Source organism: Penicillium soppii (assembly GCF_028829465.1).
Source record: "Penicillium soppii strain IBT 18220 chromosome Unknown utg000003l, whole genome shotgun sequence".
NCBI lineage: Eukaryota > Fungi > Ascomycota > Eurotiomycetes > Eurotiales > Aspergillaceae > Penicillium > Penicillium soppii.
The window spans coordinates 2,824,445-2,840,852 of NW_026643233.1; the positions used below are offsets into that span (position 1 = coordinate 2,824,445).

A 16,408-nucleotide genomic window follows, 5' to 3' on the forward strand; every position below is an offset into this window, starting at 1 on the left:
GTACAGAATTTACGCTTGATTGTGGATGGAGAGAGGAGATCCTTGCTTGGATCTCTACGAAATTATCGGAATGAGCTATGCCGACTGTAAAATGCCCCACCTTGCTGCCAACCTATCTAGGCATGGGAAGGTCTGTTCATAAGCAATATACCTACCTGGGTAGGCATCACTGGTATCACTGGTATCACTCTATAGAGTGTAAATGCCGCTATGCACGGCCACAGGTTAAAAAGAGCTGACTGTACTTGATCCGTACAGTTCTTGCCACCGACTTAACAGCCACCACCACCATTATACGTTTTTGACATCGTGAATTTGTATTCTGAAATAGTTTCAAGAAAATGAAATCTAGTCATAAGCTTTACTTCCAGATGCTTGAGGGGGTTGCTTCTCTTTTAGAGTGTTAGATAAAAGTTGGGCAATCACCTAGTGCATCCAACGAATGAGGGCTTAACAGGCGATGAACCAAATATGTAGTCGCCATTAAACCCCTGTGATGTATATGGGTACCACTGATATCAGTAAAGCGAGTTTTAGCATTCAAACCTGACATTAACCATACAATATCGAACACACATTATCGTACAATCTACCTAAATCTATCGAGTTACCCTGCATATGTAGTTGTGGATGCAATATGGTGGGGCAAAATACTCAGCCTCTCAGCCTCAGCCTCAGCCTTGCGGCCCCCAAATATGACAAACTGGGCAATTGGATCGTTATAAGCTGCTCCAAGGCGTCATAGTGGGGTTTGTACTCCGTGTACAGAGTACAATGTACAGTATACAATAACTATGAAGTGGCTTGACAACGTTGCATGTTTCTTTAAGTGATGCTTCCACCAGCATTGGGTGTAAACAAATACAAGCAATACTAAAGGGATAGTAAAGTAAGTCGTCTCGCAGAATAGATCCCAATCAGTACGTTATACTATCTCGTGTATAATGAAATAACTGTCAATAGTCCACATCTTGTCAGACAGTAATTCTCCGAATTAAAATAAGCTTAGAACTATTAGGTAGACACGTCAAGATCTATCATATTATCTGCGGTAGAGATACTTGATCTTGGCGGTGGGGATCGGGCGGCAGACAAGTCCCTGGTACCTCGACTAGCGTAGGCGCAGCTGATCCCAACTTCACCTCTCTTCACAATCACAATCCCACCTTTCCCGCATTTCTGTACTCGATTTCTCCATTTTTCCTCCCAGACTACTCGATCGCAACGGTTCATTCGCCGTATGGGGATACTCAGAGCTATCCGGTAGCGTGTCACCGGCCCGCGTGGTCGCACCCCCGTCTCATTCGATTCGATTCAATCTCCTCCTTAGTCACTCGTTTGCCCATTCGAATGTCGGCTTGACCTAGTATTCACCGCACAAATTAGACCCTAGACCCGCGCACACCTGTGAGCGCGTCGAATCGAGTGGAGTTGACACCTGGTGGGACCCCCTCCGCAATTATGGCACAATATCCGAACGGCCAACAGGCATACTATGGCCAATCTCCAAACCCTCAGGTCTCCGTTCAATCATCAACTGGCCGATACGAAAGATATTCATCCCAGAACAACCCTGCGCCAGACCAACATCTACCTCGGAGGATGCCGAGTTACAATGCCGGGGATGATTCTGGATTCTTCAACCCAGCCCAGGCTGAGAATACGAGAGCGACCGAAGGAAACGCGCAATATCAGGGACAATACTTGGACCAAAGTGGTGGCTATGGAGGTGCTGGGCAAGGAGGCTATAACGTTGCGCATGGGGGTTATGAAGATGACCGAGACTCAAGATATTCGCACGCCTCTTCAGATACAATGGCACGCACGTCGCCGAGCCGTGCCTCTTCTCAGACCTCTGCCGGGTCTTACCAGTATCAATACTCAGGGGCGGCAACTTCCCAGTCAGCATACAACCCACAACAATACGGCCTCCCACACACGCAGTCGCAACCAGTCCTCGCTTATAACCAACAGACGTACAACGGCACAAGCCATACTTACGCAGCCCCGGCTTCCGGACACCAACCTTATAACCCCGCGGCGTACCAGTCCACTACATCTTCCGGCCTGAGCTCTCCGGTTCTACCTAGAAGGCAGAGCACAGTTTCGCATTACGGCCAAACACCACCAACCCCACAATTTTATGGCTTTCCCTCCCAACAACCACCGCCTCCACCGCCGAGGGCCCCAGATCACCCGTATGGAGGACGTCAGCCTGTGTATCAGCCTATGTCACCAAATCCTTCACCTTCCTATGTGCCCTCAAACTCCCCTGGCACAGTCCACATGCCCCCGCCTGCAACACGGCCTTACTACAACAACTCTCCGGGAACTGCATACGATATGCCTTCTCCTCAATACAACTCAACGGTCTCGAGTAGTTCATACGAGGAACAGCCACCAACACCTCCAGTCCACCAACCGCAAACAAATGGCCTTTACGCGAAGCGACCAAGTTTATCTCAATCTGGGCCAGGGCGATCCCTGCCAAGTCCTCCAGTGCAGTCAGAACTACCTATAATACCACCGAGGCGAACAGATACTCTGACTCGACACCCTCAATCGCGACCTCTGCCGGGCCCACCCGCGGAGGAAATCGAGAGAAACGGTGACTACGTACCAGCAGATGCTCCCATGGCGTACGAAGATGTCATAAGACAAGACGAGGCGAATTTGGGTGCTCAGAACTTTGCGCGGCGCCACAGTTCAAGAGCATCCCATGCTAGCTCTGCCTCGCGCTTGCGTTTGTCGCCAGATGAACAACACACGCACACTAATAATGGAAATATGGACACCGGCACAGGTCATTACGTGAATTATGACGCCCACAGCGATGAAAGTGACGCCGAAGCCGCGGCTGGACTGGCTATGTTGAAAGAAGATATAGCACGAGAGGCCCGTGAACAGGAGCGTGAACTGCAGCGCACCGAAGGACGAATGCGACGCGAGACCAATGCGTCAGTTCTCAGTTCTCGTGGATCTAACATCTCGCCAAGAGACCACTCCCCCAATCCTGACCCCAATGTTGATGGTGACTTCATTGGCCATGATCTTGAGTTTTATGAAGGAGGGTATCAAGCAAACCTTCACTACGGAGAAGAGTACGGTTCTGAGGACTACTCGGATATTGCAGCGGGCAACAGGTTCCAAGGCACATCCGGCTCCCACAGAAGCTCGAATGTGTCTCCCGACGAACGCGGGGAATATTACGATGAATATGGACACCCGGCCATCGCGTACGCATATGCGAACCGTCTCCACAACATGCTACCCGACGCCAGGGTAGATGCTGGTGGTACAGGAGGGCTTTCTGCACCCGATGCCTACGCTCGACGCATGAGCTTTGACTACGGCGATGAAGGAGAAGCGCCATATGATCAGCCCCATCCTGGCGACCTGTCTGATGATGATAGCCCTCACCGAGCCGCACACGAAGAACTTTTCTTCCACCCCGGGATGCGCCCCTTGCCACCAGCGCCTGTTGAACCTGCTGGTAATGTCGATCTTGTTTCTCAATTAATGCCAGCGGGCACCTATAATCGCCATGCAGAGCAGGATCATCACGACCCCTATTCACTGTATAGAAACCCCTCGCAGCACAATGCGGACTTCGATGGGGATACCTTGTTGAGCCCATCTCAAGTCCCGCGGTCGTCGTCTTTGTCGACTCCTGTTGGACCTCGCGCTGATGCACCTATCAGGTCCAAGACCGAGGCCTATAGATATAAGCAACAGCAGCAGGAGCTTCTTCTGAAGCTCAAGCAGAAGGATCTTCCTCATATCGATCCGGCCGCGGCAGCTGCGGCGGCTATCACGCTGGATCTGCCAAGCATTCCGGCTGGTCGGCGCAAGAGATTCCATCCTGCGAAGCTGTCGTCCGAACATTTCAAGAAATGCAGCGAGCCGTGGGCGTTGAGTTCTCTCTTGTCTTGGATTCGAGATTTGAGCGAGGACGAAACGGACCTCAGAGAGCAAGCCATCGCCGATGCCATGGTTGCTTTGTTCACTCACAAAGTCCCTACTATGAATATTGCTGATGCCGAGACACTGGCTGCTCGAGTCGTGAGTAGTATGCTTCAGGAAGGTGCGCTGGTCAAAGAGGAAGAATGGGTTAAATTCGGCTCGGGCACCCTGTCGGGTGTCTTGTTCCAGATCACTGGAACGGGATGTTACTCGGCCAGGCTACACTTGCAGGAGATGCACATCGAAGATACGGATAGCTTCGGCCGGTGCTACTCCCATCATTGTATGAGAACCTTGAAGAAGGTCAACCTCAAGGCCCAGATGATGGCCCCGCAGAAGAAGGCCGAAGACTGGGTGACTTTCTACAAGGTTCCCAAAGAGGTGTGGGAAGCTCACCCAAGGAAAGAGGTTGATCGACAAAACAACTTGCACGAGATTGTCACCACCGAAGACTCCTATATTGGCCAACTGGATGTCCTTCGAGAGCTTTATCGTGACCAGTTAGCTGCCATGAACCCTCCAATCATTCCGTCGAAACGGTTACCTAAATTCCTGGCCGATGTCTTCGGCAAGGTTGATGCCGTGAAGAAGGTCAACGAGGACTTCCTGCTGGCACAGCTGAAGTACCGCCAAAAGGAGCAGGGTCCATTCATCTCTGGATTTAGTGATATTTTCAGAGAATGGATTCGGAAGGCGAAGAACGTCTACATTGACTACGCCGCAACGTTCCCGACCGCCAATTATCTTGTACGCAAAGAGGCCGAGCGCAACCCGCACTTCAAGCAGTTCTTGAACCAAGCCCGGGAGCACAAATTGTCCAGTCGACTTAGCTGGGATACTTTCCTCAAGGCTCCGATTACGAGAATTCAACGGTATACTCTTCTACTCGCGACGGTGCACAAGAACATGGTCAAAGACTCAGAAGAAAAGACCAATTTGGTACAGGCTATTGAGGAGATCAAGGTTGTCGCACTGGAGTGTGACAACAAAGTAGGAGAGATGAACAAGAAGGCCGATCTGATGGAGTTAGCAGCCAAGCTGCAATTGCGACCCGATATGAAGAAGGAGGTCGAACTTAACCTTGAACACCTGGGTCGCCAGATCATACATCGGGGTGAGCTGCAACGCCCAGGAACACGTACTCGATTCCTCGTCGAGACCCATGCCATCTTGTTCGATCACTACCTTGTTCTTGCCAAGACATTCACAATGCGGGACCGGGCAGTCAAATACGAGAGATATGATGTCTCAAAGCTCCCCATTCCGATGGATCTCCTCGGGTTGGAAAGCACCGATGATGACCCCGTCGTCAAATCATCGGTCAGGGGTGTCTCGACTGTAACGCCCTCCCAAGCAGGCGCCGTCAGTCCTCTGACACATACCGGTTCTGGTGCATCAGGAGGAACGACAACCATTGACAACTCCCGAGACGATAAGATCCTTTACCCCTTCAAGATCAAACATCTGGGCAAAACGGGGACATACACTCTGTATGCTTTCTCGGCCCAAAACCGCAAGGAATGGTGTCAGAAGATCATCGAAGCCAAAACAAAACACGCCGCCGCTTTGTTTTCGCAGAACGCGGAGCCATTCCGGCTCCGTGTGCTTGCAGACACTGCATTCGCTTACTCTGATCATACACCTGGCTCTAAGAGTGTCACTATCAAGGGCACGCCTCTGCACCGTGCAATCAAGGAAGTCGACAAGAAATACGAGCCTTCTAGTCCTCGGCCCCCTCCGGTCTGCAGGACTGCTGTCAACTGTGCCACGGTGTTCCAACAGCCTTCTGGGCGCGTCATGTGTGCCATTGGTACAGAGTATGGAGTTTATATGTCTGAATATAGCAACCCGCGCGGGTGGTATAGAGCAATCCCCATTATGAGGGTCACTCAGCTTGCGGTCTTTGAAGATTTTAACTTGCTACTGTTGATTGCTGATCGGTCTTTGATTGCCTATCACCTCGATGTTGTCTGTCCCGCCAGTGGAAATGCGTCCCAATCGTCCCAAGACTCTGCCCGACGAGCCCCGCAGAAGCTGTCTGGAAATCGTGAAGTGGGCTTCTTTGCCGCCGGTCGTCTGAAAGATAGATACTTGGTCTTGTACAAGAAGCGCGATGGACTCTCATCCACATTCAAGGCAAGCCACACACCAAATAAATACGAAACCAAAATTAACACACAACGCAGGTTCTCGAGCCCGTCCTCCAAAAATCCTCCACAAGCAAAAGCCGTCTCTTCACATCCCGCCGCTCCCAAACCGAATTCTTCCGCGAATACGACGAATTCTACATCCCAGCCGAAACCTACCGAATAAACATGTTCCACTCCTCCCTCGCAATCTCCACCCAAAAAGGCATCGAAGTCCTCACCCTCGACAAAAAACTCTCCTGGTCTGTCCCCGACTTCCGCGCAAACGAAACCTCCGACGCCCAAGACACCCTGCACAGCATCGCCAACCGCATTACCGGCCTCAAGCCCCTGGGCATGTTCCGCATCTCAGAGAGCGAGTTCCTCGTCGCATACCAACAGTGCGCGGTCTACGTCAACAAACACGGTGACGTCTCGCGCAGCGTCGTCATGGAATTCGTCGGCAGCGCGCACACCGCCTGTCTTTATGGCAAATTCCTCATTCTGTTCAATGAAGATTTCGTCGAAGTGCGTAATGCCATGAACGGCCGCCTGCGCCAGGTTATTCCTGGCCATAACGTTGTCTGCATTGATGATGGAAGTAAAATGCCTGGCTCGCTTTCTGGCAATGCTCAGGCTAATACGGGTGGCTCGGGCCTTTCGAGTGGCTTCTCCGGTGCTACTAATGGATTCTCTGGGCCGACGGGCAATACAGTTAAGATCTGTATGCAGCACCCAGAGTATGAGCGCAGTCAGCTTGTTCTGGAACTTGTTGAAAACGAGGGCCAGAAGGACTGAGTGTGGACTGGGCAGTTTGATCCTTAACTGCTTCTTACTTTCGCATGTTCGTTCAAATCTAGTATAACTGGAGCTTGTCTTTCCATCTGGTATTCCGCCTTTCGACTATCTAGTCTCCCTTTTTTTGATTTGATTCTCTCGCGTTATTTTGGAATTTTGTCTGTTGACCATTCCCCTCCCTCACGCCCCTGCTTGTTTTATACCCTTTTCTTCCCTCTTCTGCTTCGTCATCACTCAATACCCTGGTACTTCCACGCGAAGTTCGGTGATGATCGATTGCATCCATCTTGTCAAGCAAGCCTAGCATGTTTGGTAGCGATGCTGTACATAGAAAACGTCACTGCATCTCATGACTTGACGATTCTCTGAATCCAGAACACTTTTTGTGCAACGGCCTGTTATTTTACGAGTTTCTTCTTCTAGTTTTAAGGCTCTTGTCTCAATTTACCATACATTCTTATTTCTACTACTTGGTACACTTTACATAAGATGCAGCATCGATAAAAACAATTAGATCGATAGGCTCTTTCTAAAAGTATCTAAAAGGTGCATTTAATTGGACAGGAGTCATGCAAAGAAACGAGATATCCAATCCGAGGGTTGTAGTACAAAGGCATGCCGATTGAAATGGACCGTTGGTAAACAAACAAAGATGGCAACCCATATATGATAGACAGCATGAAAAGAATCATGAATCAAACTCCACAACCTTGCTAATGACCTCGCCATCATCACGCACAGGAGAGCCCTTAGAAGCGCCAGAAAATTTACGAGATGTGTGCCCGGAAACATTCTTCCCATCCAATAGGGAAGTTCTCTCTTCCTTCCCACCACCAAGCAACTCGGCGTCTTCGAGCAGATCGCGATCGGCATCGCGGACGACGCTGCGCCGCTCCGTATCAGCGCCATAAGCACCAGCGCCCCAGCTGGAGATACCGCCCGCCATGACGTTGCTAGATTCGCGACGGGGGTAGTCGTCCTCGTCGTCTTCATCTTCTTCGTCGTCGCGGCCGAGCGCATTGCGCTCGATCTCGCGCTGCGCCTCATCCATGCGCTTCTTGACTTCGGCGGCCATGCGGATGCCGTCCGTGACGATGTTGTCGAGGACGCCGCGGAGACCTTTGCCTGGGGGGACGATGCCGCCTGAGGCGCCGGCTACCGGGACTGAGCCCGCAGTGGAGCTGGAGCGGATGCTGCCGATGTTGGAGAATGTTGTTAGGTTTGAGGACATGGTGGAAGAGGCGGCTAGGGCTGCTGGATGGGGATGATCGGACAGGTGGAAGGATTGCGGGAAGTAGGATTCGAAGAACTGTTCAAGGAGTTCGTCGGCTAGGACGACCATGCGGAAGGTGGGGAGGGTGATATGGAGGGGGTTGTTAGGGTCCAGGGCTTGATTTGCAGACTCGGACATTGAGGGGTTGTGTTCGTGGGTGTCTGATTCGCGCTGGGCTGGCGAGTCTGGTGCTGACTCCTTGGCCTTGGAATCTCCGTCGACATCAATCAAATCTTCTTCGTCGTCGTCGTCGCCGATGACGAACGAGTCTAGCTTTGCGGTCGCTTCTTCGGTGGCATCTTGTTGGGTTGACTTTTTGTTCTCCAGGTGACTGGGATCGGCATATTCGAAACAGCGGCGAATGAACGCACTGACACTGCCGAGGAATTTCTCGTCAGTGGTGAGTGAGTTCTCACCGCGATCACGATCACCAGGAGAGTTCAAATTCTCCACCGATGGGGTAGCAGTAATTGTGCCCTCAAAGCCTCGTCGTGAGAGGAATAAGAGTGCTTCGGAGATTTTGAGGATTCCCTCGCGGTCAACTTGGCCGTTCCCGTTGTCATCGTATAGATCGAAGAAGTAGTTGATGTTATTCATGATGTCGGGCGAGCCCTTGAGACGGGCTAGACCGTTCACCACGTTTTGCAGGTTTAACCCTTCTTCGGGGTCCGTAGCCCACTTGCGGTAAAGACGTTGCATGAACTCATGGTCGGCTGGTTGCCGGCGGTTCGCCCACAGTGCCGACTGGGCTGCTGATCCTTTTCTCGATGGTCCAGGGGAGTCAGCAGCTGCCCATTTGGATGTAGCGGCAAGGAACTCTCTGAAAGCGTCATAGTCCATATGGGTAGGGCTAGGTCCGAGACCAACGCGGCCAACTTGTTGATCGGCGGGAGGAGCGAGCATCGATAGACGCTCGGATTTCTTCCTCTCTTGTCGCCTCTTTTCTTCTTCGATGATTCTCTGGTGTTGCTGCCATTGATACAAAGTCTCATAGAAGCGATCATATATAGTCCCAAGATCATCCACGCTGAGACGTTTGCTTTCGGGGCCAAGATTGCGGATAGAAGTACGCTTTGCAAATGTCTCAATGTTATCCAACACAGCACCCTTGTGCTTTTCCCGCGTCTCAGTGATCGTGCTGTGGGTGATGCCAGAGAATTCCTTGAAAGCCACCACCATCAATTCCTGGAATCTGGTGATTGCCCGCAACTTAGGGTTCTCTGATCTCGGGTGGGCAGATTCATCTAATCTCGAGAAGTATGATTTCAAGACAGAGATGAAGGAACCATCATCCTGTGTCTCAAGAAGTTCTTCACCATTGACTCGAAGAATGGCAAGACCAACCTGGAAGAGCACTTTAGGGCCTTCCAAGAAGAAGACATCCAGAACACGAAAAGCGAAAACGAGTGGCATAGAGTTGATATAGAGAGAGAGGAACCACGGCAGTGAGACAACGGAGAGTTGCACATCCGACTTAGTGAGATGTTCCCAAAGAACAGGCATTGTTTTCTCGACAAGCGACTCGAATACCTTCTGATCGAGCAGGGTTCCGTACATAGTTGTGGAATAATAGCCGGGTAGGAGACGGTCACATAATACAGAAAGAATGGAGAATGCCTGTGCCTCTGACATATATCTATGGATATTAGCAATCGTATCCAACCAAATTGACCCGGTACATACATTAACAAAGCGGCAACCACAATATTCATGGCCTGGCAGTACCCGATCTCTGGGTCGATCCAACTGTATGCAGTGAGAACTCGTCTCAGTCGACCAATACCCTCTTCACTCTGGAATCCAGGATATTCTGGTAGACTGCGATTCAAGTCCTTCTCGATCTCATCGATAGCCAGTGACTCTTGGCCTTCGAATTTGGCCAATGTCTGTTGATATAGCTTGGGAGCTCTCAGACGAAGGAACAGAGAGCCGGACGTGAGCTCCCAGATTTCTCCTCGTAGCCGATTTGGCAAACCAACTCTGATGAGCTTATGGAAAGTTGGCTGACGGACCAGTGTTGCATTGCGGCCATTTTCTGATGAGAATTAGTCGGCAATCCCACGCTAAACCAAGAAAAAGCATTTTTACCTCTGAAATATTCACCCCACAATCTCATCTTGCTGCGATCACGAAGCTTACGTGCATCACCAGGATAGCGGAATATCAAACCCAGGCCCGCATCAGGGGGTTGACGACCGTCCGTTTCAGTCCCGTCCTGACCCTTCCCTTTCGCGCCCGAGAGTAAATATTCCGAATAGCAATCGGCAACGACCGACCGCAAGCTATCAACCTCCTTCATACCCTCTCGCAGGCCTTTCTTGAGTGTGTCGCAGAATCGCTCGCAAGCCTGTCTGCTACCGACAAGCTGTAGAATGAGGCGCTGAGGGGTGAGATTGGCTTCTTGCTGCTTGTTTAGCAGGCCGTTCCACGTCGTGAGCGCTAAGGAGAATACATGGCTGGCACTGTGGAGACGTTCGACGCGTCGTATACTGGATAGTGGGAGAATAAAGCCATTGCCCGAAGGCCCAGTGCCATGCGTCTGACCGGTCCATGTGGTCGACGCACTTGCTGTAGCGGAAGGAATGAAGCTGGTTGGCTGAGTGGAAAAGCAGATGAAACGTTCACTCAGATGTAAACGGCCCGTATATGTGTTCCCAGCCTTGTCAGCCTTGCGGGAAGCCTCTCCTTGACTCGACGACGAATTGGGCAGCGGAAGAACAAGATCCGCAGTGATCTCTTGCAGCGGGTTCTGGGAATCAGGGAGGCGGAACTGCTGGCGGAACAGCGACGCTTTCGAGGGAGTATCGTCGGATGAGGATAGGGCGGGAATATTGAAGTTGGCCGGATCAATCAGACTCTGGGCCTTCTGCACGAAGGACGACCACGGTATCATGTTGTGGAGGTGAATGGGAGGGGTGGAATTCGGGGGGCAATGTCCTGGAACTGATAACCGATGATGTCGGGATCGGAGCTAGAGCTGGGGAAATTGACGGTAGCTGATCCGGGCTAAGAAAATGAAAGGAAGCCCGTGAGTAGTTGTAATTGAAGCTTCAGGGGCATTGTACAAGCCGAATAATCCTTGGCCGAGGACTAAAAGCCTACTGAACAAGTAATCGAGTCGGTTGTTGTTGTCGGATTGATAAGAGGGGGCATCGTCACAGCAGCTGCACGTGACTGGCGTCAGCTTGGCAGTGACTTACGCGGTATCAACTTGTCTTTATGAAGCAATATTGGACCAGCAGCTCCTTAATATACAAGCAATTTACATCTCGCTCACCTTATGGGGCTCTGGGGCTCTGGAACTCAACCTAACAAGGCCGTACATCTGACCTATATAACAGAATCTATTGCAAGCCTTACAGCTGAAAGAATGTCTAGACATACTTTGGCACAGTGAGCTTTCGTGCCTTAGCCCGAGTAGCGTGACTTTTCTACTACTTGCAGAGCTTTGGGCACCCTGTTCGCTCTAGTTGATGGTCGCCCTCATGTCCCGCCTCTGGCTCTCGAGCTCGTTTTCGTGATACTTGTGGGCCTTAGTTGGATAGCTCCCTGTAAATGTCCTTTCGAAACTGAATACAAGTGATTTTCTTCAAATCCCAATACAATATGCGTTGATGGGTTTACATCAAGGGCCCATATGAGAAGTAGACCTGCTATGCATCTAAATAATTCTCAAAGAACTATCTAGCCCATATTTGTGTTTTTCTAAGACTGACTTCAAGAATATAAAAGACTGGAAGGTTTAGCTTTTGTAGTAAGTTAATCTAGTGATTGAGGGCTTATTTGATAAAAAGCCAAGTAGGTAAATGAGAAGACGGCACCCAAGTTACCCTCCGGAGGAAATATAAATATATAAAGCGACTACAGCCTATGGTAATAGTATATAGTGACTATAGCCCTGAAGGTGCGATTGAACAGCTTAAAGGATATTTTCCAGAATAGGATGCTCAATTTCCAAATCAATTTATCTAGGTATACTTAACATAGTCAAGTAATGAGCTTTTGGTGTTTGGAAGCCACTGATTAGACACTATGCGACTTTCTACCTACGTACTTGATTTACTCTGCCATTTCTTGGCCATTTACTGCTTCAATTGACGCAACCTGAAATTACCAATCTCCAGTCCCGGGTATTACCTGCCCGCGTAGCGAACACATACCCCAATCACCGTACCAATGATGCCTCCGATGATGAAACCCGCCATTATATACATAAGATAATACTTTATCACTCTCGCCTTGGAGCCGTATTTCCATTCTTTGGCGTATGATTCGTTGGTTTTCAGGGCTCGTTTTTGCGGTCGTTCTGGTAATGCCTCGATGTCGAAACTGGTCCTATCGTGTGTGGAGTGCACGTATGTAGCGGGTTGCCCTGTCCCCGTTGTTTCCATGCTTGTAAAAATGCTATATTAACAGTCTCTTTGAGTGAGCGGTCATTCTTAGAGCTTAATTCTGGCACACTCACTTGCTTCGAATTGACTCTTGGTCGCGGCCGGTCGGTTGTTATACCTCGAAAGGTATTACTTTGAAATGTAGCTTGAATTATAGAAGCTCAGTGACAGAAACAACTTGTCAGTTGCGTCGAAGATAATCAACGAAACCCAATTGTCTGGTTCACGTAAGTCAAGTATTCGTGTTCGGAATGAATCCGAAACGAAATGGGGAAGGGCCAAATTTGATTGCAGAATCCAGCTAATACCTGCCGAGTGACGCAACAAGATGACTACTCGTCAGACCGACCTTTTAATTTATGAGAAGCCAAGAAGATCAATGGCCCCGCCAAGAAGATGGCGCATGTTAGCCCTTGTTAAACGGGCGACATTTTCGGGCCAGAAATGGGGGCCGTAACATTGGTTTGCAGAGTCCCCGCATCTTGTGTACCATACTTGATCTCTTAAAAGTACTTTCTGGTCATTAACTGGGGCAATCAACTCTCTTGACAACTAGATCATCGTCTGGAAAAATTCCCCGCCCAAGTCATTGCCTGCTCTCGATTCAGTCCAACCTATCAATCAACAAGTAGCTACAAATCTAAATGTCTTGAATTTTCAAGCCGTTCAACCATAGCCTGAAGCTTCGAGTATTGCCATTTTGGCACGCTCCAGAAGAAGAATAACAGGAGCCAAATCAAACCTGCCAACTTCTGCCCCTTTGAGGTATGGAAGTGCTTGCCCCTCCCAACCTCAACGTTCGGCACTTGAGTCCAGACAGAAGCCACAAATATCTCAGCTGTCACAACCAAAAAGTTGATAAGAAAGAAGAACAGATCATTCATCGGTCGACAAGGCTCTCCAGCCATCCAATCAGCAACGAAGTGGTAAATGGCAGACAGAAAGAAAGTCCAGAACGCAATAAAGCATTTCTCGAAGAACGAAGCGGGCTTGAATCTGAGCAGCCGTCGAGTAATAAGTTTGCCAGAAGAAGCACAGCAAGGTGTGGTTAGTTGGTGCCAAAATTTTGCCCAAAAGCGCCGAACCCCGTAGGCCTCTCCCACGCTGCCGAATAATGGTGGCCATTCCTCAGGAGTGTCAACTCGAATGATGACAACAAAGAATACTGAAAGTAGAATATGACAAACTTCCAGCATAAAGTATGTCAGCCAGATCCAGTATACGGATAAGAGAATCCTGATCTGGATTTCGCGCGGAGTAATCGAAGGCCCATAGTCCGACCAGATTAATCTTCGGATAAAGATCTCTTGAACTCGTCCGAAATCGTGTGAGGTGAAGGAGAAATTCAAAAATACAAAAGGCCCAATGATAAAAAATTGGAGAACGCAGCAAGTGACGGCTTTAAACAGACGCTTAATGATGAAAGGGGCTCTGCTTGTTGAATCTGTATTCTGGTTCCTCGATATAATGGCCTCCCTGTCAAACTGACGCCGTGGGTTCATCCAAATCTTGTATGCTGCATTCCATGGTGGAGCGCCTCGAGGAATATTGATTTTGTCTATGAAGAGGATGCTGATCGCATGCAGTATCCAGATACAGGTGAAGAGTCCCCATAATGTGTTGACGCTTGGAAGGGCGTCCAAATATTGGCTGGCAGAGAGCGATGCGTATGCACTACCGAACAGCAATGGGGAAAGCCATACTCGGTATTTCAGAGGCAGTTGAATTGCAACCAAGAATACCAAGGCTGAGAGACCAAAGAATGCTGGAGGAATGAGCAGTGTGGACATCTTTAGGTTGATGAAGGGTGTAGACGCGGCGACTAAAAAAAAGACACCACCGATTGGCTGACATGGGGCATCAGCAATGTGTGCTCTAGTCTTTTTTCTCTTTCGGGTCAAAGGTATGGCAAGCGGCCTTGGAGGTATCGGATATAACCGCAAAGATGAATTGAGCACAAAGCACAGCTCGGGGCCGGAGTATGGGTTTAATATACAGAACTGGGTAAATTATACCCACCAGGGTATTTCGGCTATTTCCATGGGTCAACTTCTAGCAGGATCGAGTATAAGTCGCACTGCAAGTTCAGCCCTATTATTCCTCGCAATTGATCCCACTGTGAGCTTTATAATCTCCGCATGGATGCTTTTGAACAGCCCAATAACAGGATATCAAAGCGTGAAAACAGACGCTTACTTACTGGAACTTCTCTCAAAAGCTTTACGCCGTCGTCATCATGCATCGCTAGCATGCCAAGCTGTGAATTTAATTTCAGGTACCAAAAAACCATAAGCACTTGCACAATCTTGGTTAAGAGGAATCTGCCAAGAGTAACAATTGCATCAACCCAACAACCCACATCTCACTGCAAGGCTGCATCTGATCTTCCATTTGATCTCATGATCACAAAACAGGCTTTCTTTGCACTTTGAGCCAAGTCAATTATTCTAGCCTTGATGCAGGCTGTTTATATGGTTTCAAAATGATGAAGGAGATATTATGATATTAGAATTTCTAGAATCTAGAAATTATTCACACAATCTTCTTGAAGCACTCTATTGAATATTGAGGATGGTAACTAATTTTAAGAATTCATAGCTACTTTAGTTTTTTTTTCCTTTGAAACAAGAATCGGTACCGAAATAGAAACCTTTATTGTAGTACGTAGGTAGCGACAGACATATTCAAAGCCAATCAAAAAAAAAGAGGTACGTATAGATATGGCCGACCCAATCCATCGTACATGCGGTAAAGACAAGTAGAAATGTACGTTAAGAGTTTGTCACCGCGATCAACAGGGCTTGTCCTGTTTCTAGACACTATCCACTAGGTTCACTTAAAGGAGCTCCTGGATGTAACCCTGCAGGGCATCGTTGTCACTTTCACTCAGGTTCGAGTACTGAAGGCAAGCAGAGCCACAAGGGACAGGCGGACTGTCTTCAGTGAACAAGGTGGCCAGGTTCATGCACTCTGGGGTCACGTTGTCAATCTGATAGGCTATGGATATCGGTCAGAAAGGCTCAAGATTTGGCTTTTGCGAGCTCAGCTGCTTTACTTACAGTTTTCCTCGGTCTGAGTGACCTTCACGTCCGTTTTGCCAGAGTTAGAGTCTTTGCATTGTTGGACGGCTTCCTCAGAGACACCCGGATAGCCAAGGGCACGACGAGACTTGTAGCCAATGGCACTGCGGGCCTTGACCGAGCCATCGACGGGGCTTCTTTTCAGGTTGTCGTTGAGGCCAATGTAGAGCAGGTTACCAGCGAGCTCAGCACCAAACGCTCCAGCGATGAGACCTCCAACCACGGGTGCCGGGCACGAGGGGATCATGGAGATGGCTGCCAGTGCGGCACCAGCGAGAACGACTTTGGCGTGCATTGTAATTGATTGATTGAATGAATGGATTAGGCAGCTTATTGAAGTAGTCAAAGAGAAGCTTTAGAGTGTGTTTATAGAAATCCAGAATGAGAAAAGGCCATTCTTATACCTTTGACACTCCGCTGAAGACCAAACTGGTAAGCATAGTCTTCCTTGAAATGCCTCACCTGTCTAGGATCAAATTCCTTTCATGTCACTGGGTAAAGAAGGACCACAATATGATGTCAATCTGACTATAATATCCCACCACTATCGGCACGAGTACATTGAGTTTGGTGCATAACGGGTTTCATGACTCGTGCTTACATCTTGAAACTCATTAAATTGGTCTAGTACATTGGGGGCCAGCCTGCGGGCTCGAAGGCTAATCTACAGGATGTTATATTGCAGGTAGAGTTACATTCTTCCACCTTGGCGCGATTGAATAGAAAATGGGGGCATTCATAGATTGTAAGATCGGGTTATTTACGGAGGCATCATTC

At 49.2% G+C, this 16,408-nt stretch overlaps 4 protein-coding genes across 4 annotated transcripts; 1 reads left to right on the forward strand and 3 right to left on the reverse strand.

The window, feature by feature from the left end:
* Positions 1–1,461: 1,461 nt before the first annotated feature.
* On the forward strand, positions 1,462–6,887 carry N7529_003204 (putative Rho guanyl nucleotide exchange factor; the record flags this gene model as incomplete). The annotated part of the gene is made up of 2 exons (XM_057238731.1): positions 1,462–6,099; positions 6,150–6,887. The coding sequence occupies 2 exons, from the start codon at positions 1,462–1,464 to the stop codon at positions 6,885–6,887; spliced, it is 5,376 nt and encodes a 1,791-aa protein (XP_057101342.1).
* Positions 6,888–7,575: 688 nt separating this feature from the next.
* Positions 7,576–11,053, reverse strand: N7529_003205 (GTPase-activating protein; the record flags this gene model as incomplete). Its single annotated transcript, XM_057238732.1, has 3 exons — positions 7,576–9,796; positions 9,844–10,195; positions 10,249–11,053. The coding sequence occupies 3 exons, from the start codon at positions 11,051–11,053 to the stop codon at positions 7,576–7,578; spliced, it is 3,378 nt and encodes a 1,125-aa protein (XP_057101343.1).
* A 2,130-nt stretch (positions 11,054–13,183) lies between these two features.
* Positions 13,184–14,341, reverse strand: N7529_003206 (wax synthase family protein; the record flags this gene model as incomplete). Its single annotated transcript, XM_057238733.1, has 1 exon — positions 13,184–14,341. The coding sequence occupies one exon, from the start codon at positions 14,339–14,341 to the stop codon at positions 13,184–13,186; it is 1,158 nt and encodes a 385-aa protein (XP_057101344.1).
* A 1,046-nt stretch (positions 14,342–15,387) lies between these two features.
* Positions 15,388–15,926, reverse strand: N7529_003207 (uncharacterized protein; the record flags this gene model as incomplete). The annotated part of the gene is made up of 2 exons (XM_057238734.1): positions 15,388–15,548; positions 15,611–15,926. The coding sequence occupies 2 exons, from the start codon at positions 15,924–15,926 to the stop codon at positions 15,388–15,390; spliced, it is 477 nt and encodes a 158-aa protein (XP_057101345.1).
* Between the last annotated feature and the right edge of the window lie 482 nt (positions 15,927–16,408).